General features: G+C 40.8%; 1 protein-coding gene across 12 annotated transcripts in view; it reads right to left on the bottom strand.

Annotated features, from left to right (window-relative positions):
- Positions 1-25,404, bottom strand: part of cacna1g (calcium channel, voltage-dependent, T type, alpha 1G subunit) — a 323,409-nt gene that overhangs the window by 100,383 nt on the left and 197,622 nt on the right. For 8 of the 12 annotated variants that reach the window (XM_032502089.1, XM_032502097.1, XM_032502098.1 and 5 more), the window contains exons 11-15: positions 14,485-14,636; positions 13,177-13,362; positions 8,525-8,639; positions 6,922-7,077; positions 2,212-2,277 (exon numbers count right to left, since the gene is read on the bottom strand). In XM_032502089.1, the coding sequence (XP_032357980.1) occupies positions 2,212-2,277; positions 6,922-7,077; positions 8,525-8,639; positions 13,177-13,362; positions 14,485-14,636 (675 nt within the window). The remainder of the gene's footprint in view (positions 1-2,211; positions 2,278-6,921; positions 7,078-8,524; positions 8,640-13,176; positions 13,363-14,484; positions 14,637-25,404) is intronic. The other 4 variants (XM_032502094.1, XM_032502101.1, XM_032502096.1 and 1 more) reach the window with 1 other exon arrangement.

Raw genomic sequence — 25,404 nt, 5'->3', positions numbered from 1 at the left:
TCCACTCAAATCCCTATCCTAGGCTTGGGCCCAGCTGTGTTTCAACAATTTGGAACATTTGTACATTGGAAAACTTATGGATAGCAGTTCTGGATAGCATTCAACAGTGCAAAATTAGAGGACAAGAGGACAAGGCTTACAACCCCTCCTCTCTCCCCCTCCACCTTCCCTCCTTCGCTTCATCTTCATTCCCCAGCCAGAAATAAACAGACACTGAGAGAGGGAGATTTTTGGCAGTGCCGGTGCAGCGTTCTTATCCCGAGGCTAGAAAGAAAAAAAGAAAGGGGTGGCGGGCTGGTGGGAGGTGAGCACTCAATCTGAGGTTTGATGTGGAGTCAGCTTTCAAAAAAGGAATAGAAAAGAAAGACAAACGCAGCAAAGTGATGCAAGTGTTTAAGCACTTTGTTGTCTTTTCTGAACAGTCACCCTGCCCCCGTTAGTTTCAGCAGCAAGGGCATCATGCAGGAAGCAGGGTAGAGCACTTTTATGGCGTTTTTTCCTTACATGGTACCTGCTCGACTCGCCTCGACTCTGGTTTTCCATTATAAAAAAAGTCCCTGGTACCTGCTAACCGGTACTTTTTTAGTACCACCTCAGTCCTGAACAACCCCGCCATTTTTAAATAGTTTACCACCGGTGTTTTTTTTTTTTTGCTGCCTCCAGCTTCTTCTGAAACAAAATGTGTCTCTTGGCTGGGGCAACAGCCACATGCCGAGAATCAAGAACAACACACCTTCGACGTTCTGTGCGTGTGTCGCGGCAGGTCACGGCAGTTTCCTGCGGTGTCGCTATGGCGACCAGCCACGCTAAATCTGCAATCGAAAATGGAGGACGGGGCATTGTGGTTGAGCCGAGTAGAGCCGGTACTAGCAGTGGGTAAGCGCCATTAGATGTCGTGACACATTCTCTGGCAGCCATGTTGGAGGTGTCTGCTGTTTGAGATGGAGACTGCTGTCGTGTAGGGGTACAAGCAGTCACACAACAGTATCACTGTACTCTTAACTGATTTGATTAGTGCAGCTTTTATTTTAAGGGTAAGTGTGATGGTTTTTGGCATAGCAATGCTACCCTTTCCACTAGTTCTTGTCCATAGTAAGTACATGCATTTCCCTTTAGCCCTACTGGTATTAAGCCATGCTGGTTCAACAGAGGTGTTGAGATTTTAATTGTTGAGTTTTCAATACATCATCACAATACAGAGAAGGCGAATGGAATTCCGTTTGCTGGGCACAAAAGAAATGACAAATTACTAGTGAAAATTGTCATTGCAACGTCTCTTTCAAAAGATATCTTGTTATTCAGGATACTCCACAGACCCTGCTGTGGACAGTTCTTACAATGTTGGGCTATGGTCATCAGTTTTAATTATTTGAACTTTGTTTTGTTCAAAATCATATTTTTTTGCGATCAGTTTGTAAGACGGATGGCTCTAAATACACTAAAGCCCATAAGCCTTAGCAGCTGGAGAATACGCCAGTGGTTGATGTAACTGGGAACAACGTGTCCCAGGTGCCTCAGAAGAATTTTAAGCTCTGTGATTGAATGCTCATTTGAGGTTAAGATCTCTACATTGGTTTGTATCTTTTTCTTGTTATCCTTCTTGCTGTCCTTCTTATATCACAGTTACTCATCATTTGGAAAAGCTCTAACTGCAAGCCACCAGATACAGTGACTGCACAAAATAAACTGGACTTTTACTTCCCACTTCAGAATTCTATTGACTTGGGTTGGCAGCAAAACTTTCAACAGTGAAGATCTCAAAACCTCTGTGAATAAAACTGATCCATCTAGTATCTGCATGACGCAATATCACTAAGGCCAAGTTAGAAAATACAGCAGATTATTTTTGTAATTTGGGTGGAGTGACCCTTTGTTAGGACACTAGCAGGTAGCAGAATCTTAGAATGTATTATCTGCATTAGTGTATTTGCTAAACGATCTACCTGGTTTGTTAATCAGCCAAACATGATGCAGACAAGCAAGCAAGACGTACACTTAAGAGTTATCCTGCTACTGTTTTAATTTCTACTATTACTGAGAAGAATGCAACCTCCAAGCTGTGGCTACTGAGATATCTGACACGCCACTGCAAAGCCTCCGTAGGGAAGGATGGGAAAAATGGATGGAGAGGGCGGGCCAAGGGGAGAATGAAGGAGGGCGGTTAGTTAATTAAATGGAGGGTGGAAGACAGAGCTGCAGTGCTTTACATACCCCTGAGTCTACAGGCAGCTGAATTAGACTCGGCTGGACATGCAAGTCCTCCCGCTTGGTCACTTCCTATAGTGGAAGTGATCGGTGCAGCCGGACAGGAGAGGGAGGCACACACAGGAAAAGAGGCATAAAGGTGAGAGGTGGAATCACAGCAGTAGACAAGAGCAGAAGGAAAATTCAGAGAGAGTTAAAGGAAAATTCAGCCATTTACATTTCAACTTTACCATGCAACATCAGCATATCAAAGCAATAGGGGTGTCACGGTTCTCCAAATCACGATTTGACTTTCAATTTTAAAGGTCACGATTCAATTACATTTTTATTTAAACATTTAATTTTCAACAAGGACGGCAAGATAAGAGCCACTGGATGGCAGACGGATACAGTTGGAGTTTCATGGAGTGCCACTGAATGCACCATTAGTTTATAGATGTGCACATGAAAGCACTATGGAGTCCAGAAGGCAAAATGTTGCCACACCGTCACTTCAGGGAAGCAGGAGGGTTTTCGATTTCTGTTGTTTCTTCGTCATCTCCGACTCTGTAGCCATGATGTCTGGATAAGTGCAGGCTACCGGTAAGCTAACATTACCTAAATCTTTAGCTGCATGCTACCACCCGATAAGCTAGGCCGTGTCTGTCGTTTTTTTCTTTGGATATGCGCAAGTAGGCGGGGGTGGAGAGAGAGAAATATACTAAGGGACACTGCCAATCTTGCTAAGGACTTTAACAAAGTCTAAATCGAAAGCTCATTTTTGTTTTCAATACAAAATCGTGACACCCCTACAGAGCAACTGTCCTGGATTTGGACACATTGTGCAGTCAAACTGCACTGCACATGTGTATTTCCGCAACTTGAGTCACTTGAAAGCATGAAAAGTCAAGACAGCAAAGAGTAGAGGCAATGGGCACAGCCACGTTTTTTTACCCTCCATTGGTCCATTGGTGTTTTGGATGAAAATCATTCAGATCAAAAGCAGTAATGAAAATGATCTTGACATATAAGTTCAATGAGCTATGCATCGTTCAGGACATACTGTGTTCGGCATGGAAGCATTCCTGTGCAGCTGACTTGTTAAGAACGTACTTTGTGTGCTTCGGTGTGAAACGTGCATGTTTGCATTTGTGAAATGTGTGTTTATTGTGGGAGTGAGAGGTGTAATAATAAAAAAGAACAGGTCTTGTCTGCTGTAATAGGTCTCATAAAAAAAACAGATTGGTTGGTTGCACTCTCTGCAGCGGATATTGGATTTTGTCACATGGATGCACTGTCACAACCTGACAGAGAGACACAATGACAGAAAGAGATGGAGAAGATGAAGAGGATAGAGTTAAATCAAGACAATAAATACAGGCAAATAGGACTGGAAGAACACTTCCATGAGATGCTTTCCCCTCTGTCTTTAGCTCCAAAGCATTATGTACATTAGAAGATACAATTGTCTGCGACTGTGTCTTGGTTCTACAGCCGTACATCTCTCCTGGCTTGGCTTACATCATTCAAGTGCCCGTTACCTAGCAACCCTGACGCAGGGAAAGTTTGGCCTCCTAAAAATAAACGTAGTGTTTGCAGAAAAGGATGTTAAGTTGAAAAAGGAGAGGGAGAATCAAGCTGACAGCTCTGTGATGATACAGGAGAGCACAGGGGTAGAACAGAGCACAGCGCTAACAGACCTTAAGGGCTTTCTTGATTTGGTCGTGTTTGTGTATGAGAGTGTGTGTATATGTTTTTGTTAGCCATAGCGTAGATTAGTGTTTTTAGAGCTCTTTTTTACTGAAGAGTAGCTGTCCGCTGAAAATGAAATAGATAGATGTGGCTGAACCAAATTAGCAAAGTTACAGGCCGGTAAACCAAAAACAACGAGCTAAAAGAGGGAAATAAATAAAAAAAATAAAAATAAAGCTAGCTAGTTAAGCTAGTTTCTTAGCATTTTTTGCCACTAGTACTTTACTGTCTTTATTAAAAACGGCTGAGTCGTTGCCAACTCCTGCTCAGTTTGCACACATCTGTACCTACACTTCTATTTTAAGTGAGTAGTACCTTCACACTGACAGAGTAGTAGGCTTTAGCAAAATGCAGAGCACTACGGGTACCTGGGTGCTTCAGTCATAACGGTCAAAACGTTGAGTGTGGATCACTGGTTGCGCATGCACATTGCCAAAATTAGGTAGTTTTTCCTCGCCACTGTCACACTAAATGCTTGCACTTGAGGGAATCACTGAAATTGTTGGGGCCTGGGTTCATAAATTTGCATCTAAGGAGGCTAGCTAGCATTAGCTGTCTTTCTTTCATGGATCCAGTTGTGGCGATGGCCAATGAACAGTGTTGAAACTCACTGCCAATGAAGTCCTTTAACCACGGCACTCCGTATGTTGCCCAGTGTTTAGAATCATGATTCATACGAGTAATGTGAGGAAAAACTTAGAAAGTGACACTCACCGAGGGCTCTAAGCAACGGCTAACAACGTTGGCCCTCAAGTGGGCTATTTGAATTGATATTATGATATTATATTATAGAAGTGACATTACGAACTATCTTTAGGTCGACAGAGGTATCGCACCAATCAAATTACAGTACCAATATTGTCAGATGGTTCCAGAAATGCACACTACCTGGTAAACACTACTACAAGGGGTGCTATCACAGCAAAAAATACAAATTTTGTTTTTGTTAATTACAATTTTGTCCAAATACCACAAGTAAAAAAAACAAGGATGTATTGAATTGATGTCAGCTGGACTTTAAGTTCCCATACTTGCATTAATTCCAGTCTTGGCCTGCATGTAAAGCCTTCCTCTTACGCAGCTTTGTTCATTGCCTCTTACCTCCTTTTACCAAAGTCATGCAGTTAATATTTGTACTGCAGATAGACACAATAGGAGGAGCCCATTGAAATGAATCCATATTTTATGAGGCTGTCAATCCCTCTCCCCGCCACCCCTCATCTACTCTTTGTCCTCTTAGCCCAAGAGCCAAATAACGTCGGAGATCAAAGCATAGGTGCTGTCACACCTTAAACGAAGAAAGAGAGGGGGAAGACAAGTAGACAGCCAGAGATAGGCTGAGTACTCATGTGATTTGCTCTCTCCAACTCGTCTCACCCTCTGTTTCTTTCTCTCAGTCGCTCAATCCGTCTCAAATAAATCCCTGTATGCTACACATGGGCTGAAAAGTTGGTGAGTTGCAACCTCTTTGCTCCCCCCAAAAAGTTCAGGGACATCCAGTAAAGCTGCTGTCTCTAAACACTATCAGTTTCTCGCAATTTTCTGTCTCAGAGAAAAATCCCTAACATGGTGCTGGGGTTAAGAACATTTCACTAGTTTTATGACATGTGAAGAGTTGTACTACAGAGGGGAAAGATCGGGGTAGTATGAAAAGAAGGTATCCAAGCATGAGACAGGGGAAACAGGGGATGTGGGCTGGTGCTAAGTCTAGACCAGCAGACATAGTTGACTTGTGATGTGCTTTATGGCATGACCGTATTGGCAAATAAGCAGAACACTAATGAGGATGACTGCTGAGATAGTGGGAAAGAGTGGGAGGAGTACAGGCTGACAGCGAGATGAAGATGAAAAGGAGTGGAAAATGAAATGCTGGAAACTAGTGTTCTCATGTCCTCAAATAACCCGCTGCAGAGAGTGTAAGAAAAGGTAAAGGTTAATGAAATAATACAGTGTGATTTTGTTATGGATGTGTGGCCGTGGACATCCATCCGTAAATTTCATTTGTGCCTGCAATAAAAAATCAACACCTCGAGTAATTAAGCCTCATGTTCCAGTCTTAAAACCTATTTTTTTCTAATACAACAAATTATCAGGGCAGAGTAACAAGAATATATAATAAACTGTATATATGAAGCTAGTTCTATATAAATCACGTGCACCCTCTACAGAAATAATTAATGGTAAGACCTGGAAGCAAGACACATTCAACAAGTTGATCTGCATTATGAGGGCAACTTTTTTTTTTTAACCTGGACTCTATTTTCCTATGCTTTTGATCCTGTTAATGGGCAATTGGGCACCTTATATTTCCATCCACTAAAAGTGCTGTTTTTGCCAATGAGAGCTCAGATTATTGTCCTGAGTGTCTGACAACAATATGGAAAGGATCCCTACAGAGGTTGACCTTTTTTGTTAAAGGGCAAAATTCTTTTTGTTCACCAAACACACCAGGCTCCATTTAAAAAAACAGTAATTGTATCATCGTACAACACACTTCATTTAAAGTCGACAGAAACAAAATAATACTATCAAAAGCAGTCTTGGTTTATCTTTGCACTGTTCCAACAATCACCACTTGGTCAAAACAAACCCTTAATTCACCCATTTACATGTGGAAATATGCTGTCTCTATACACACTAAAAGTGTTTGTTATTTGATGGATTCTGGTGGGTTTGGCGATGGCTATGGCAATTTTGGAGCTGTTTCTGGTTAAACATTTTACTCTTTAACAAAAAGTTCTATCTCTGTAGGATTCCTTTCCATAATGTTGTCAGACACTTGGAAATAAAAATCTGAGCCTGTCAGTGACAAAACCTTTATTGGGCCTTTAGGATTACATTGCAGCCCGGTTAGCTGGCTACCAACTACTGAAAATACCCTTGAAAAGAAGGTAAATAATGTATTTAAAGACATAAGTTTAGACAAAAGATGGTAATTTATTTTTCTCTGGTAGTTTTGTGCATGTGTGGCCAGCAACATTTTACCTCGGTCTGGAAACCCTCAACCAAGATGGCCACCAGCAAGTTGAATAGGACGTAGTTGCCAAAGGTCATGAGCGCGATGAAGTAGAGGGCGGCGACAGGAGTGGTGGAGGCCATGCCGTTGTATAACACCTTGTTCCAGTCCTCCTGGGTTAGGATCTGAAGGAGAGAAGAGGGAAAAGACCACACAAACACATCACAAGACTGACAGGTTTGAAATGCCCTGTTAGAGCGCAGGGAAACGGTTAAATTCTGGGGAATTTCAAAGGTTGTCTGTTGATGAAGTTTAAGTTCTAGTAAGTACAGTGTGTCTTGTATTTCTATGTACAAAATATAAATGCATTCTATGCACCACAGGTTTTTCATTTAAAAGGACACAGCACTGAATTGTAAAAGCTTTCATGACTATGCACACTGGATAAGGGAAGCTGCAGTAAACCATCCGTGTGTAACAGACCTGTCAGTACGGTGCAGCGAGACATGCTGACACTCTACATCATCCCTGATCAGATGTTACACTGAATTATACATGGGTACTATATTAAGGATGATAAATACTATACAGCACAATAGATATATAATGGATGAATGGTTAGACCCGGCAGAAAGCCTAATCACTGACCCAAAGAAACCTGCAGAAGGCAGCCCTTCTTAATCTACGTAAACATGGAAATCATAGACTGTAAAATTGTGGACGGAGCCACAGTGATATCACTCATTGGTTTGTGGACTGCCTTTTTGAAGCCTCAAATTTGGCAATACGGGCATCGCCGTCTTGTGTTTTGTAACCGAATATGGCAATATTTGCAAAAAGACTGGAGCTAGGAAAGACGTCGCGACCAAGCCAATCATATTTATGGCTGCAATGGTGCTGCACTAGGCTAGACGCCAAAGGGGGAAAGTTGCCTATTTTCAACTCTTTTGAAGCAAGTGCATGTACGGCAGAACAGAAAACCTGCAAACGTTCCCTTGAGTTACCAGCTGCCCCTGCGTTATCTTCCATTTTAAAATAAGTGGGACCCTAATTTACAAAATGAACATCATGCTATATTGAAGAAGACTTGAAACAAGCATTTGAGACTATAAACTCATAAAAAAAAGTGAGCTAATAAATAATGTCAGAAGTAGAGTCATTTTCCCATAGACTTCTATAGAAACTGATTTCATTTTGCCCCGTGCTAGAAGCTTTAAGCCACTTTCGTTCCATTATTTTACATTCTATGATAGAAATGGAAATTAGACAGAGTGGAAAAAAATGAGGAAGATAGATAAATGTCATAAAGGGAGGGAGAGTGAAGAGGAATATTTGATTTGATATATTTTATTTATTAGGAAGTAATTGTCTTTTCGGCCTCTGGATGGGGACATGTTCAGTCAGCACCAATGGAGAAGGAAGATGTTGATTGTAGATGAGCCCTTAAGCAGTGTGATCACACAGGAAGTTCAAGCTTCCAGATGGTAGATGGACGTGCATACCTTAAGGTCATGCGGGTGCTGTTTTTTTACTCTCTCAACACATTGTGAAGTCAGGCAAAAAGCTGCAGCTAAATTGGTCAAAACAAAGTGAAATGTCAGTTTGTAAGAGTAGAAAATGGTTTAAGCTCACCTGGAAGACTGTCACTATAGCCCAGAGAAGAGAGTCAAAGTTCTTTCTATCTGGCAGAGTGTCTCCATCGGCCTCACATCCAAACTTACAACCAAACAGATGCATCCCCAGGATACTGACACAGAGGGAGGGGGAGCCAGGAGAAAACAAACAGGAAACAGGGGGATAAATGTTTACATCAGGCCAAGCCATCAGATACAGTACAAATAAACGGAAATAAACACGCTGAAAAGACTTGCTTTGGCTCCACCGTACTAATTATACCTGCTGCTTGTGAGACAGCTGAGGCAGTATGTACAGAGCATGAATGGTAATCTCTGCCCAGGGGATTAAATATAAGCATTCACACGTTAGTTTTATTACCAAAACAATGACATCATACATGGAGTACTGTCAGTCCGGCAAGTTGCCCCATAATGCATTGTGGCAGTAATGTTGCCAAGAAAGGGAGTGGAAATGGAGTGCTTATGTCAGGTTAAATTCAGCACCATGGAGAGCGTCACACACCATGTCAATGACACTTTATACTCATTCAAACTAAATATGATCACCAGCATTACAAACAAAGGCACAATTTTATCCAACTTAAAGGTATTAGGTAGTACTACTTTGGAAATGAAGGTAAGGCAGCTTTATTTATATAGCCCATTTCAGCATCAAGGCAATTCAAAGTGCTTTACATAAAACATTAAAGAACAGTTAAAACAATTTACATTTGTAAATGAGAATATAAAAATAGCTAAACTTAAAAATGAACAATTACATGATTTAAAAGAACAGCCCTTCCAGGTGAAGTATGTGGTGCATTAAAACCGAACACTGCTTCTCTGTGTTTAATTCTGAATAACAGCGTTTTAAATAACAGTGTTATAAATAACGCCGTCACGTTTTGCAGTAACAAGTAATCTAATTGATTACTCTTCCCATCTAATAATGCCGTTATCGTTACTGACAGAAAATGTGGTGGGTTCCTATAATTGAGGGTGTTTTTTTCATCAGACCAACTAGATCTCTGAGCCGAGAGGCAAAGACTTTTTTTCTGTTCTTCCTTGGATAGTGGGCCGTGCACGAGACGAGCGCATAAATGGCGACGATTGGATGAGGCTGAGTAAAATGTCATGGTAAGCCAATTAGAGGTAGAGTTGGGCGGGTGTTTGAAATCACGTGTAGTTGGACACACAGCGAACAACAGAGACAGGTATGGTGAGGCCAAATGAGGGGCAATAAATATCAAAAGTTCCAAAACATATATTGTGTTATTTGTATGGATCCACCATATAAACATAATATGTACATACATGGCAACATTTCATTTTTTTTTTGTTTAGTTTTAAAAGGATCAACATATCTATTTGTTGATTTCTTCTCAGTGTTTTGGATTGGACCACAGTCATCTGTTGATATGGTTATGTACATATCAGTGTGTTGCCATCATAACTATGGTAACTTATGTTATTCTTTTCCATACTCAGAGACAGTGGAAGCATGTAGATGTTAAACCAAAGAGGCCCCGGAATGAGCCCCTCACCCCTAATGAGCACTAAAAGAAATAGCTTTAGAATTTGTTGTACTATATATCCATGTCACCAAGTCCAGAAAGCTACTGTAGATGCTACGGTAGCATGGATACCTTTAGCAGTTTAACATGTAAAAATAGAGTGGTTTGAGAGGAGCTAGGGACGAGAATAAAGAAATGAAGAATAAAGGAAAAAGATAAGACAGATAAAGGAAGCTTGCTACGTCATTAGCAATATGCTAAGTGTTGATAAAAGTGTTGTTAAGATAACACACCACACTGAATGTCATCATTACTCTTTAAACTATTCTTAACAGGGTGAACAGAAAGAAAGAAAGAAAGACCACTTCTACATACTGTAGAGTAAGACAGCAAATGGGGGGTGTTATTATTATGAACCAGCAGTGAGTGTGTACAGCAGTCTGTCCTTTCTTCAGAAACACAGACACTGAGGCTCAACTGGAGCGGACGGAATAACGAACAGGCCTCTGCTGTGTCAACTTGGCAACTCTTCACTCATATCCAAGCAGAGGTGGGTAGTAACGAGTTACATTTACTCCGTTACATTTACTTGAGTAAGTTTTTGAAAAAATTGTACTTCTAGGAGTAGTTTTAAATCACTATACTTTTACTTTTACTTGAGTAGATTAGTGAAAAATAAACTGTACTCTTACTCCGCTACATTAGGCTACAAGGAGCTCGTTACTCGTTACTAAGCTTCATTGTTTTTACCCCCGCGTACGTCTCATTTCAATGTTTTTTGACAGAGAGAGAGAGTCTTCCGCTGAACGTGACTGTGCTTAACCAATCACACGTCGTTGTGCAGTCACGTGACCGTACTCGTTTCAGCAGCGGGACAGGTTAGCTTTACAGTCGTAGCAAAGCAAAGAAACAGCAGCTACGTTAGACGGTGTGTTCAGGGTCGACCAAAACAAACGGACATGTGAGCGTTCAACAACTCAACATCTAACCTGAGGAGACGTAGCGGTGGTTGTAGTTTCTGCTGTGGAGAGGTGGATGTTTGTCTTTTAGGTTACATACAGTATGTTGCAGTATCCATCCAAATTTTATGTGACAAGTCTCTCAAATAAGCTATTTTGTAATTAATAAATTAATTTAAATTTATTTTATTGATTGGATGAACTATAATTTGCCTAAAGATAATTATTTTGTATCTTTGTCGGTCTGATTGATGCTTGTGTTAAGAAATAAATCAGACGTTACTCAACAGTTACTCACTACTTGAGTAGTTTTTTCATCAAGTACTTTTTTACTTTTACTCAAGTAATTATTTGGATGACTACTTTTACTTTTACTTGAGTCATATTATTCTGAAGTAACAGTACTTTTACTTGAGTACAATTTTTGGCTACTCTACCCACCTCTGTATCCAAGGCTGTAACATATGCATATACAAGGCCCCTGGAAATCTGTGTGTGTGTTTGTGTATGTGTGACACTTCTCAAGTGCACGCGTGCCCTCACAAACGTGCACTCACATATACACACACATCCTAACAAGCTGCTGAAAGGAAGCAGCACATGCGCAGATAAACCACACCAGGGATGGACACACACACACACACACACACACACACACACACACACACACACACACACAGAGTTAAGAGTTTAACTAATGGTTATGATCTCGGTCGTGAGTAGATTTTTGGGGTTTTTATGAGCAGCAATTAAGATTGTCAGAGCAGTTAATAAAGTACACATGAAAAGATTAAAGGGAAAAACGTAAGGTGTTGTTCCACCGCGAGCCTCCAGAACTGCTTCAATGCTCCTTGGCAAGGTCTTGTTTTTTGTTTGCACCCATCGCACACTACACTCATCTACTGACCTTCCTGATCAACATAATTCATTTAATTTGTTATATTTAATGTGTTACTCCTTTTTTTTGGTGCCTGACTTTAGGCCAGTTCATGACGTTACATAATCGTTGCTAATACAGTCACCGGTTGGCGTTTGTTCAAAAACTTCTGGCTTTAGAAATGTAATGTAGCAAACTTTAATGTTATAGAGAAATATGTTAAATCTGAAGCTAAGGGGAGGGGCTTAAAGGGAAATTAAATATTTTTGAAAGAAACCAATGACGTCTGCCTTACTGCCTTGTTGATAGTTCACTGCACATTTGCTTTTATTTTATTTCATCTGCATTTATGTCATCAAAAAAACGTTAAAAAGAGAAGAAAAAAACATGGATTGCATTTTTGCTATAATGATATGGTGTGTCTGTGACCTTGACACATTGGATCTTGCTGAGCTCAGCCACAGGCCTAACCAGGCAGGAAGAAGATTTGCTGAGGAAAACAAGGAATCACTTTGTCGTGTCACCCCGCCGACTGATCTAATTTTTTCCTGTCGCATATCTGTGCTGAGCTCTGCTTCCCTCTGCTCTTTGGGTCTCATGTTTAAGTCACAATGCACTTATCTACTAATGTACTTTAATTCCACACCTTTGTGCTCACCATCTGCAGAATCGGTTTCACTGCCCCTTTAGTTTACCCCGTCTGTTATCTATTTTAACTTTATTTGATGTTTTTCATCCTGCAACAAGGACTAGAGAGCTCATAATGTCATACAATTTTATTAATGTGTTTTTGTACAATCTTGTATTAAGTACTTGAAAGTTTACCTGCTTTTTTGCAGTCTTCAGATTGTCTTTTGTAGTCACGTGTTACCGTGATGGTATTAGTCCCGTGTGAATAGAAAGATCTGTATATGATTTTTGAAGGTTTTTGTTTCCTGTGCGCCTTTTAATCTCTCTTTCGCGAAGACAGACATGGGACTGCGGGGGGGTGCTTTCAAAGGGCTGACGTTGATGCTGTGTGAGTGCTGCCACGGGGCCTCTACCGCGCCTGGCACCAAATGACAGGGAAACCCCGACTCGCCCCTGGCAATCCTCCGCATGCCTCCGGGTACCCAACTCTCAGGGTAACGTTACAGATCAGTAACGGAAATTAGAGTAAATCACAGTCTTCGCTTATCCCGTGCAAATGGGCCACACAAAACACAGATGTGGGTTGGGGAGGATGTAATATCTAAATCACACAAGGTCCCCAGATGATACTAATCCCTTGCAAATTGGGCTTTAGACAAAATGCAAGGATGCTCCCTCTCCTACCTACCTGAAAATGAAGATGAAGAGCATGAGCAGCATGCAGAAGGTGGCCACATTGTCCATGGTCTTCATCAGCACCACCAGCTGCCTCTGCAGGGCCGGCATGAAACGGACCAGCTTCAGCACCCGCATCAGCCGGAAGGTCCTGAGCACCGACAGACCGCCACCCTGCTGACCCACGATCTCCCACACACTGTCCAGAGAGAAGAGAGACACACTTGTGCATTCATGGTGGCTCTAAGGTCTTCAAACAGCCCAAAACTCTCCGCTCCCTGCCCAGTTCAAAAGTGATGAAGAACTACTGCTCGTACTACGTCCATCGTCACTATTTCTAAACATGACGTGCTTAGAACTCACATGTTCAAGTAGACCTGCAACGATCAATCGATAAACTGATTAGTTGTCTATCAAATTAAACGGCAACTATTCTGATGTTCGATTAATTGGTTTGAGTCATTGAGTAATCTTGTGAAAAAAAGGAAAACATTGGATAATCAATAATTTGAGAAAATAATTGACAATGAAAATAATCGTTAGTTGCAGCTCTGTGTTCAATAAATGTTCAAGACCAGTGCTAGTGCTGCTTAAACAAATTACTTATGAGGCCTTTTTTCGGGGAGAGGACAGTCTCCATCTTTCATTACTGAAACTAACACGTCACACAATAATGGTGAAAACTGTACACAACTTGTAGTTAATTAAACAATGTGGGAAACTGACTAATTAGTCAGTTATTAACTGAAAACAAATGTGTTTTGCACAGTGAATTGTTGAATATCGGCATGAGTCAGAATAACATTATAATGGATAAAGATGATTTTCATAGGATACGGCCACACGTAGCTTCTATTCCATAATGTATTTGAAGTCCAAGAACGGACATATGTGAGCATGCATTTTCTTGTTTCAGTCAGACTAACAGGTTTGTTCAACATTTACCTGCCAAAAATATTCCGGAAAATAGCAATAGTGAAGCACTTTGGAAATGGAAAAGCCATTATTCTAGTGGTGTGTCATGACTGTGTTTATTACAAGACTACAGACTGCAGCATCACTCTCAGAGAGTGTTTACACTTTGTTTTTTTTTTACCACTGTGTGTAGTGAAATCAAATTGTTTTTTCACGGCTGAGTTGGGTTCATTGGATGGAAAGCTACCATGACTGCAGCTTTACAGCTGTCTTGTATAATAATGGGTATGTATAGGGCCTTTAAGTCATGTGTTCCCAGTGACATTATTTCAGCAAAAAAAAAAAAGAATCAGAAAGCAGGGAGAAAATGATCCCCTGTATCGTTTCATTCTGTTCAGCAGCTCACCTGATCACCACGATGATTCCATCAAAGATATTGTAGGGATTCTTGATGTAGCCAAAGGGCCCGTAGACCAAAACCTTTAACAGCATCTCCAGAGAGAACAGGCTGGTGAACACGATGTTACTGATCTCCAACGCATTGGTCAGCTCGTCAGGCTGGAGACAGAGACACAAGAGACAAGGAGAGAGGAGAGGTTAATGCCTGATTGGGAAATGTGCCACACTCAAACTGTAAACCTTTCAGGAGGTAAGACATTGTGTTCTACTCATAGACGGTGAAATAATGGATGCAACTTCCTGGTCTGAAGCCATTGCAGAAGTGACCTTAACCTGCATTCTATCTAGTTTCCAGCAGGGGGCGACTTCACTGGCTCCAAAATGAGGTCTGTTTCTAAAGTCTAATAGAAAATGTTCCCACTTCTCACTTGATATATTACTCCAATAAACATTTTCATAAAGTGTTTATGGCCTTAATCACTAGCTTCCAGTCTTCTTCAATACAGCATGATGTTCATTTTGTAAATTACTGTCGAGGATAAAGCAGGGGCTGCTTTAGGCTGTGGCTACATGCCAACCTGCCAATCAGGACAGAGGACTAGCAATGCTAACCATGGCCCTTAATCAACGTTAATGGGACATTTTGGTTGCCTAGAAATGCCTTGTTCAGCTTTCTGCTAACCAAGCTAGCTAGCGACCGCTAGCGTTAGCTGGTCAATTAAAGGAACGTTTGGCAGGTGAGCTATAGGCTGCCCCCAATGGCTCAGTTCAGTTCAAATATGACAAATCTGTTTTTTCCCCCATGTACCAAACCCAATACGGCTAGGACGTTTTCTCAAAGCTCATCAGAGAATTGGGCTGCCACTCACAGCTACAGTACATCAAACAACTGGTGTGTACTGTATGTGGAAATGCCCCAAAAAAACAGGAGAAAAACAGGCGATGCAGACAGACAAGAGAAAGAACACAAGCCAGAAGATAAAAGGCGCGGCACATCCAAATATGACACAGCATGTAAATCAGAAAACTACACTGAGTCTCCGTAATTACCGCCGCGGAGAACAGAGCTGATGGGAATGCTGTGTCTGTGGGCTGTGTAACACCCCAGACAGGCTTCATGAGGCCTTTCATCTCCATGCAATAAACAGTTTACACAACTCAAACATGGTGTCATACACACACATTGCGCTGACATGACACGGAGGATGGAAGGCGTTGAGGGACTGATCTGTGTTTGCATGTTCTCCGTCATAAAAGTGAATTGTTGCATATGTGTGTGTCACTGCCTATCTTATGGTCTCAATATCAATATATAATCTGTGTGTGTGTGTGACTGTGTGTGTGTGTGTGTGTGTGTGTGTGTGTTAAAAAAAGATGTTGTTCCGAAAGAAACATTACCAGGAGGTAATGTAATGTAATGTAAACACAGTGTGTGTCATTAAGCCTGTCCCGGTGGGCTGCCACTATTCACTATACACCATGACTGTTTAAGCAGTGATTACTCAACTCTAGCATGGATACAGAGAGACAGGAATACAGAGACCACATCACCAGTTGAATAACAGCTCATCATGCTGCATTACGGCACCAGTTTGTCTAGAGCACTAAAGCAACAGAGACACAGAGTCAGTCGGTTATTATGAAAAATCGTCACTGGTGTTGCTTTCAGGTCATATGGGAAATGGCTGGCCCAGTATCCCTGCTTTAAAGCAATTAAAGCAAAGCTTTCATGTGGTGCAGGATGTCTAGACTCAGGAGTTTGGCAATGGACCTTCATTTTTCTTTCAAAAATAAAGAATAGTACAAAGAGTTAAGAATGAGAAATTATTTAAAGACTAGGCCTAACTCCAGCTGAAAATCATGTTTGGGTTATCTCTTTAAAAAGTCCCATGTTGTAAAAAGGGAGATTTGCATGTCTTTTTGGATTATAAAACAGGTCCAAGTGCTATATAAATACTTTGAAAGTATTAAAATGATCAAGATGAGATGAGAAATGCACACGGCCCATATTTCCAAAGATTGGCTTTTAAACGAATTGTCAAGACTTCCGCACCCTTGTGTTGTCAAAGCTATACTATATTTAGGTAGAAAGGGCCGCTACAGTGTCGTTACAGTCATTACCGGCTGCAATGACGGTACAGAAACACCAAGACCAATCAGAGCCGTCGGAGCTTTACCGGGAGGGAGGAGGTGCAAAAAGTGAGCTTTTCAGACAGAGGGTGAATACAAGTAAATTCAGACAGACATGTAGTAGAAACCAGAAAGACAAGTATGAACCCAAAAAATTTGCACAATATCTATTTAAAGGAAAAATTCTATGTCTAATTTCAGCAAAAAACAAAAATCTAATTTAAAGCTGCAATCAGCAATGAACTGGCCCTCACACCTTCCCGCACACCGGAGTTCCTGGCAGGATGAGGTCACTGTGCATTTGTGCAACTATTGGACAATGTGCACACGAGTTAGACTTTGTTTCCTGCGTGCAAGGTTTGGCATTTAAATTGGTGAATTACAAAGGCTGTACCACTTCCAATGTCTACAAAAAATAGTTGATGGGTTACGAAAGGGTGTATGGCTAAAGTATAGGGGGCTACTAGGGAAACCATTACCAATGAAAAATAACTCTACAAAACTCTTTACATTAACAGTAGCAGAACTTTTTTGAAATGGGTCATTGACTATGTGCTCAGTGTAAGCCGTCAAAACCAAGCACAGTCTACAGAAAACTTCAATGAGAGCATCTTGACAGAATATCTGAGTTTGAACAAGTCAACACTTACAAGGTATTGCTCAGTATTAAGTCATTACTCCCATAAGACCAGAATGCAACAGTACGCCCCGAGGCAGTACAGAAGGTCCAGCGACACCAAGACGAATATATTGCACCATAATTTAGAGCCTGACGCTTCTGCCCGGAATTACACTGGCTTATGTCACCCTTGTTGTCGCTGCTACTTTTAAGTCCTCATACCTAAATCAGGGCTCGACATTAATCTTTGTCCCGCTCGCCCGGAGCAAGTTAACTCTGTGTCCGGGCAAGTGGAATGCCTCATGCAGATGTCCGATCGGGCAAGTCAAAACTAAATGTAATCTTGTGTATAAAAACAACTTGTTGTTCAGGGGGCTAGCACAAAAAGGCCCCCAACAGCGGAGACACTCTTTCCGTTCTTACCTTTAACATTAAAACCCCTAGACATATAGGCGACATTGTAACTGTTTATCTGATGGAATTAAATTCACTCAGAGTATTTCGCTAAAGCTTATTGTTAGCTTTTCATGCTTTGGCTTTTAGGACTGTTTTGCATTTTTGTGTAATTTAGTTGTTACACCCCCGTATTTAAAGGCCTTTAGTTCAGTGGAAAAAAATGTTAATACGAATAGTCTACCCAAAGCACTTTTACATAGTACAGGAACCATTCAACATTCACACTTATTCACTGTGTAAGTGAATAAGTGCAGGTGCCTCACAGCCTTGAAGCACCTCTTCCCCCAGTAATCTAAGGAAAACTTAGATTTGTCCCAGCTATGTAATTGCTGCCTGTTCATTGAATATTTTGTGTGTTAAAATATTATAATAGTTGTCCAAATCCCTGTTGAATCTATTTAAATACTAGGTCTACATTTTGTAAGTAAGTTTAGCAATCGGGCAAGTAAAACATCTTACCCTTTAAAACTAAAGCCAAGCCATGCATGATAACTACATAGGTTTACATAGGTAACTGCCTTGTGAAACCTAAAGAAACCTTTAGTGAATGAGAGTTGTCTGATCTGCCACCTCTGTTGTTGAAGTTTCCCTAAGTTTAGCTGACAAAAAGCACAAACTAAGACCATTTCTATGCCCAGCTATCTACCGTGACAGGGGCAGGAGTAACCTACTAGCTGCCCCGAGGCAAACAGCTGAGGGCCTTTACTCACCTCCTGTTCTTATCTCTTATGCTTTGTGGATGAGATGTTTTACGGCCCTTATCCTTTCTTTTTATACTGTGCCTTTGAGGTAAATATTTCCCCCCAAAAATCTATTCTTGATAGAATATTACAATGGATGTGACTCCTGGCCAGTCTTTGTAAAGGGTATAGGCAGACACTTCTTGGATAACATTTTTTTTCTTCTAGGATTGAGGTTCAAGAGGATAAATACAATGATTAAGGGTTGAATGACACCCAACTGCAACAGTCTGATTACTCATTACCTTACACATTTGTTTGACTATTTGTTACGTTACTGAACAGCTAGCGGACGCTGCTCTTTCTTTCAAAATCATAATTTACTCCACTGTGATTGGCACGTTGCATTCAACTCTACCGATTAAAAATCATGCTTAGAATTTCCCCAAAATCGATTCATCATATATATATATATACAAAACATACAACATAATATATAACATTTATATATACATATACATATATATAAAATATATATACTATTATTATACCACCATATATACTGTATATATAAAAATTATACAATATATATACACTCCCCCGGGCCACTTTATTAGGTACACCTGTCCAACCTGCTCGTTAACATTTAAATTTTCCCTAAGCAGCCAATCACTGGCGGCAACTCAGTGCATTTAGGCATGTAGACATGGGCAAGAGAATCTCCTGCAGTTCCAAAACCCGGGATCAGTATGGGGAAGAAAGGTGATTTGAGTGACTTTGAACGTGGGATGATTGTTGGTGCCAGAAGGGGTGGTCTGAATTTCAGAAAACCGCTAATCTACTGGGATTTTTCCACGCACAACCATCTCTAGGGTTTACAGAGAATGGTCCGAAAAAGAAAAAAAATCCGTGAGCGGGAGTTCTGTGGGCGGAAATGGGCCCTTTTTGATGCCAGAGGTCAGAGGAGAATGGCCAGACTGGTTCAGCTGATAGAAGGGCAACAGTGACCCCAAAAAAACCACCCGTTACAACCAAGTGGCAGAAGAGCATCTCTGAAAGCACAGTACGTCGAACTTTGAGCAGATGGGCTACAGCAGCAAGACCACATTGGTGCCACTCCTTTTAGCTAAGAACAGGAAACTGAGACTACAATTTTCACAAGCTCTCGAATTGGACAATAGAAGATTGGAAAAACGTTGCCTGGGCTGATGAGTCTCGATTTCTGCTGCGACAGTCGGATGGTAGGGTCAGAATTTGGCGTCTACAACATGAAAGCATGATCCATCCTGCCTTTTATCAACGGTCAGGCTGGTGGGGTGGGTGGTGTCATGGTGTGGGGAATATTTTCTTGGCACTCTTTGGGCCCCTTGGTACCAATTGAGCATCGTTGCAACGCCACAGCCTACCTGAGTATTGTTGCGGGCCATGTCCATCCCTTTATGACCATAATGTACCCACTTCTGATGGCTACTTCAGCAGGATAATGCGCCATGTCATAAAGCTGGAATCATCACAGACTGGTTTCTTGAACCATGACAATGAGTTCGCTGTACTCAAATGGCCCCCACAGTCACCAGATCTCAATCCAATAGAGCATCTTTGGGATGTGGTGGAACGGAGATTCGCATCATGGATGTGCAGCCGACAATCTGCGGCAACTGTGTGATGCCATCATGTCAATATGGACCAAACTCCCTGAGGAATGCTTCCAGCACCTTGTTGAATCTATGCCACGAAGAATTGAGGCAGTTCTGAAGGCAAAAGGGGGTCCAACCCGTTACTAGCATGGGGTACCTAATAAGTGGCCGGTGAGTGTATATATACACATATATATATATATACACACATATATATATATATATATTATATATATATATATACACATATTTTAAATTTTATGTCTACTGCAATCACATGATATACAGGTTGATACTTTACTGATCCCAAAGGAGAAATTCAAGGTCCCAGTAGCTCACAGACATCACACAACATACACATACATCATAACAGGATTTTAAAATAACCAACAAATCCACATGAATAATATGGATATGAATATACATACATACATACATACATACATACATAGATACATACATACATACTGTACTGTACATAAATGAGAAAAGTAACAACATTTCACATATTGTGAATCTTTTTTTTTTAAATCGATAATCGTTTTTGAATCGAAAATCAATTAACTCCCAATATCCTTGTCAGCCTTATGTGCAACAAGTTCACATTTGTTAGTATTGCTCTTCTGAGCTCGGCTGTTACGTGAGATGACAGCAACTAATAATGAGGAGAAATAATAAGGCAATCGGAGTGGAGGAGCTGAAAAGGGATTTGTGGCAGAAATAATATAAGTGAAGTGTATTACATCACATTACTTGTTGGGTAATAGTACAAGTGCAATCTTTTCTTTATAAAAGATACATAATTTGTACACTCTCCTCCCTCCTGCCTTTTTGTTAAAACCACAGCCTGCTTCCTGAAAAACAAGCTTTTCTCCGTTTCATCTCACCTCTTTTTCATCGTCTGTCTCTTGTCTCTGTCTCCGGGTTCACAGAGACACAGACAGACGCATCTATTTGTTTGATCCATCTGCTTTATTGTGTCCATTCAGTTGTAACGACAAGTGCGGCGGAAAATCCTTTACACACACACACACACACACACGCATTGTACGATTAAAAAATAGTTCAAAGGGTAAACAAATGCTGGGGCGCTTGGATGTTTGTGTTCTTTCAGATGAATGCCCACACACACAGCTATGTAGAAACACACACACACACACACACACACACACACACACGTTCACACTAGTGTAATAGAGAGGCAACGTCCCTCCCCTTCTAGTGGACAACCATGGGACCTTATTTCGGGAAAAAATACATTTGGTAGTGAATGAGGAGAGATTAATATTTTTTGATGGAATAATTGTTTGAATTTAGCCATGAATTACACAAATGATGTCTGTCAACTTAAACAATAATTTACACAAGTGAAGAACGTCAAGAATCCGTCAAAACACGTCATTAGAAAGACTACTCACCCAAAGCTCCCATGAGCTGGGATTTGTGTCTCGTACCAGGATGTAACGTTACTCGTTCTTTCGCTTCTCAACTGATAAAATGGCTGGATACAACACATCAGGTATGAACGTTAGCTAAGCTAGCTAGCTGGTCAGCGAGCCGAGCAGCAAGCAAGGTGACGTAAATATGTAGTTCACTGAGCAGTTTTACAGAAAACTAACTACTAACTACTACTTACTAGCTACAACAAACATACAACAATCTGACTTTGTTCATTTGCCAAATGAGCTGTTGAATTACCAATCATCACATGTGTAATGCATGGCTCAATTCTATGGAAGAGGATAAGGGCCACATGTGAAATATGTTTTAAGTTTAAAGTCAGAGTTCTGAGGAGAAAATAAGTCAGATTTCTCAAAAACATGTTTCACACGAGGTCCTTATCCCCTTCCGTACAATTCAAATGTAATCAAACAAGTGATTTGTCTCTTCCCATTCATTAACATACACAGGCTATTTATATTACAGGTTAGAGCCCGACATACAGGCAGGCCGATGTCAGGCTTTTCCCGATGTATCGGTATCTGCATTTAAAATGCACATATAATTTGTATATATTGTTTATTTTTTCTCAATATTCATTCATCAAATAAAGGATTCTGATAAATGAATATTTAAAAAATAAAAACGGACTGCCAACCATGTTCTGAGCGTTGGCGTTGCATAGTCTGTCCACCAGAGGACGCTCTACAACGTCCCTGTTGGCAACACTGATTATTTTTTGTCAATGTGTTTTTGTTCAAAAGGACTTTAAGTTTCATATCTTAAGTTTGTATTTTTATACATTTCTCAGACCTTTTAATACATTTTGATGTTCCTCTGTTGTGTTGTGACAATAAAACAAATTATTGTCATATTATTTTAGGGAGAACTCATAAATATCTACAAATAACTAAAGTTAGAGAAATCTGTTAATGTTTTGTAACGCGTTTAAATATATGCTGTATATCGGCCGATTTATCGGCATATCGGATTTTTAAATAACCAAATATTCGTATCGGTATCGGCCTTAAAAATCCTTTATCGGTCGGGCTCTAGTACAGGACCCATTGGGGGCCACCGGACAGGCAGGGACATCAGCTTTCCAGACCACAAATGCACAGAGGTGAACCTCAAAGTCACACAACTAACCACTTACACATCCAGGTCACACACATGAACCCACATAAACTCCCACAAGCAATGCCATGGATGCACACAGACTGTATGCACAAAGCCCTGCACATACTCCCACTTACATACACAGCTTTATAATAGATGCGATTGATAAGCCAGAACAAAAAGTACAGTTTTTATGAGGTGAGACTTGGACTGCAGACATCTGGCCTTGAGGTTCAGATCATTATTTTCCCCCCACTGTTTCTGCTCTGCTATTGTTCCAGCTTGTATATTAGACATTCCTCAGACATCATGCAAGATTACTTAAAGAGAATGAGACCATAAAATCCTTTCTCACACATAGAAACACACATTGGAACACGCAAAAGACATGGAGGTTGAAAAATACACCCAGAACCACACACGCATGCTAGTTAAGGCTCACTAATCAAATAGGAGAAATTTTTTAATTGACAAATGGCCACTGAGGTGTGCCTACCACCTCCTGGAGGAAGAAGAATGTGTCCTCGGTAAGAGTGTGTAAGTGAGAAAGACGCTCTTGCTTATCTAATTGCTTCTTTCAAAGGCTGTGTCCTGGGTAATGAGGCTTTAGCAGCATTAGGTGGTGTGTTAGATGAGGAATAGTATAATCTGGTTAGCGCTAATGTAATGTCACCTAATCGGATGGGATCTAATCCAAACGGGATGCTACACTCTGCTCCGCCCCGGACTGTCAATGATGCAGCACCACGTCTGGTGTGTGTGTGTGTGTGTGTGTGTGTGCGTGTGGTTTTGTGAGCTAGTTTAATCAAGTGGTTTCCTAGTACACTCACCCTTATGTGTGACCGGTTGTAATTCAATAATAGTGCTGATTTGACTCAGGTGAATGATTGATCAAATAGGCAGCATCCACTACTCAACATATTTCAACTCGCACCACCCCCCCCCCCCCCCCCACCCATTATTGTCTGATCTTGCTGTCTGGTCTCACTCCCTCCCGCTCCCTCAGATCCTCTTCCTCCATACACCTCTCTGTCCCCTCCATCCGTCTCAGCACCATGGGGAGCACGGGGGAGCAGAGCATTGAGCCGCTCCGCTCGCCGTCTCTGGAATTCATTACCACCCCAACTTAGAAACATCGATTCATACCCCCATTTTAAATCACAACTCAAAACATCTGTTTAAAACCGCCTATTCCACTCGAATGTCTATTGCTCTGCCTTTTTCTGTTGTTTTTAATGCTGTATGCTATTTTTTGCTGTTTTTAAAATGTCTTATCTTTCCGCTGTACGGTGTCCTTGAGTGCAGAGAAAGATGCCTTTAAATAAAATGTATTATTATTATTATTACTATTATTATTAAATGTCCAATGTTTGTGGACTGGCATATAACTTGTTGTTTACAGACAAAATTTGTATCTTTTAACAGAAACACAAATCATTTCCCTGCCTGTTCATTTTGATTGCACGTTCATTTTAAATAATGAACTGTGTCCATCTAAATGTATTAAGTTAAATACACTTTTGTTCAAGGTTAAGAAAACTTCTACACTTGTAAACTTATAGAAACAAAGCATATAATGTTCTATGGATTTTATAGTTATTGGAGAAAGCCACTTCTACACAATTCCTGAGAGCAACAGATGAATTGAACTGGATACGATGAATTGATATGTTTTATCTATCAAGATTTTCTGGTGATAAAAGATGCAAAAGCACTATATGTGTGTCTGTATGTCTGTATGTATAACTTACTTTCAGGGACAGTTTTAAGTTCTGCCATTTTCAACATCTTCCAAATCAACTGTAGGTTGTTCACTCTATACATTGTTATTGCATACACACTCTTCTCTGTTTGAAATGACTATTTTAGCATATTAACCACCTTACAAAAAGCTAAAACCAGAACTTGATGAGACAATGCAAGGGGAAAAATGGTCGATTCAGAGCAAGAGCAAGAGAGACTTTTTGCCTAATACAGGCCATATGTTATTTGACATCTCACTGAACCAGGAAATAACTGAATCCATTTGATCACTTCATTGATTCTCTCTTTTTGATTTCATGGCCTAAGGGCTAGAAAAGCCTTTCCTCTATAAACCAGGATTAGGAGTTGTTGTTTTGCCATCAACATCTCACCATTGTACAAATTAGAAAAACACTTTTCTTAGCCCTGTCTTGGAGGGAGGCCAGGGCCTTCAGATGCCAACTCTGCATTCCTCCGGCAGGGCGGGATAAAAGCTGAATAAACGTCTCTGGTTGGAGCAAGAAGCACAACCAAAGGGTCTTTCCACTGTCTCGCTGGGTTTGGCAAGGGCAAAAGCTAATGTGTGTGCATCATAAAGCATCAGAATGCATCAAGAGGTCTTGAAAAACACTGACTACTGTAAGTTCCATAACTTTTGGAAATAAAACAAGCCACAGCCTTACATAATGTTAATGTCAGTCCTTCCAATAACTGAACCTCATCCTACCTCACACATTTAAATATCAAGCTGCTTTCAATTTGAAGGAGGCCAATGTTAAGGAATAAGAACAGACATGCCCATTTGTAGCAACATATAATCAAACAGTAATGACCTCAAGCAATGTAACGTGAACACTAAGTGCCATAAAATGTAAAAATCCGAGCGGGAGTTGCTGGTTGGATTCAGCCGCTACAGTGCTCCGGGACGCTGGCTACCAGCAGCAGTTGTTTAGCCGCCAATAGGTGACTGTGAGCCGGGTACAGGCACCGCCAGGTGACCATGGGAGTGGAGTTTAGCCAGAAAAAGTTAGCGTCATGCCGCGATGCCAGTTAAGTTCAGGCACCAAGACCACTAGGTAAGTTGAGAAAAAAGATTTTGGATA

Source organism: Etheostoma spectabile, chromosome 21, assembly GCF_008692095.1.
Source record: "Etheostoma spectabile isolate EspeVRDwgs_2016 chromosome 21, UIUC_Espe_1.0, whole genome shotgun sequence".
Taxonomy (NCBI): Eukaryota; Metazoa; Chordata; class Actinopteri; order Perciformes; family Percidae; genus Etheostoma; species Etheostoma spectabile.
The sequence above is the reverse complement of the archived record's forward strand: the minus strand, read 5'-3'. Positions and strand labels throughout refer to the sequence as shown.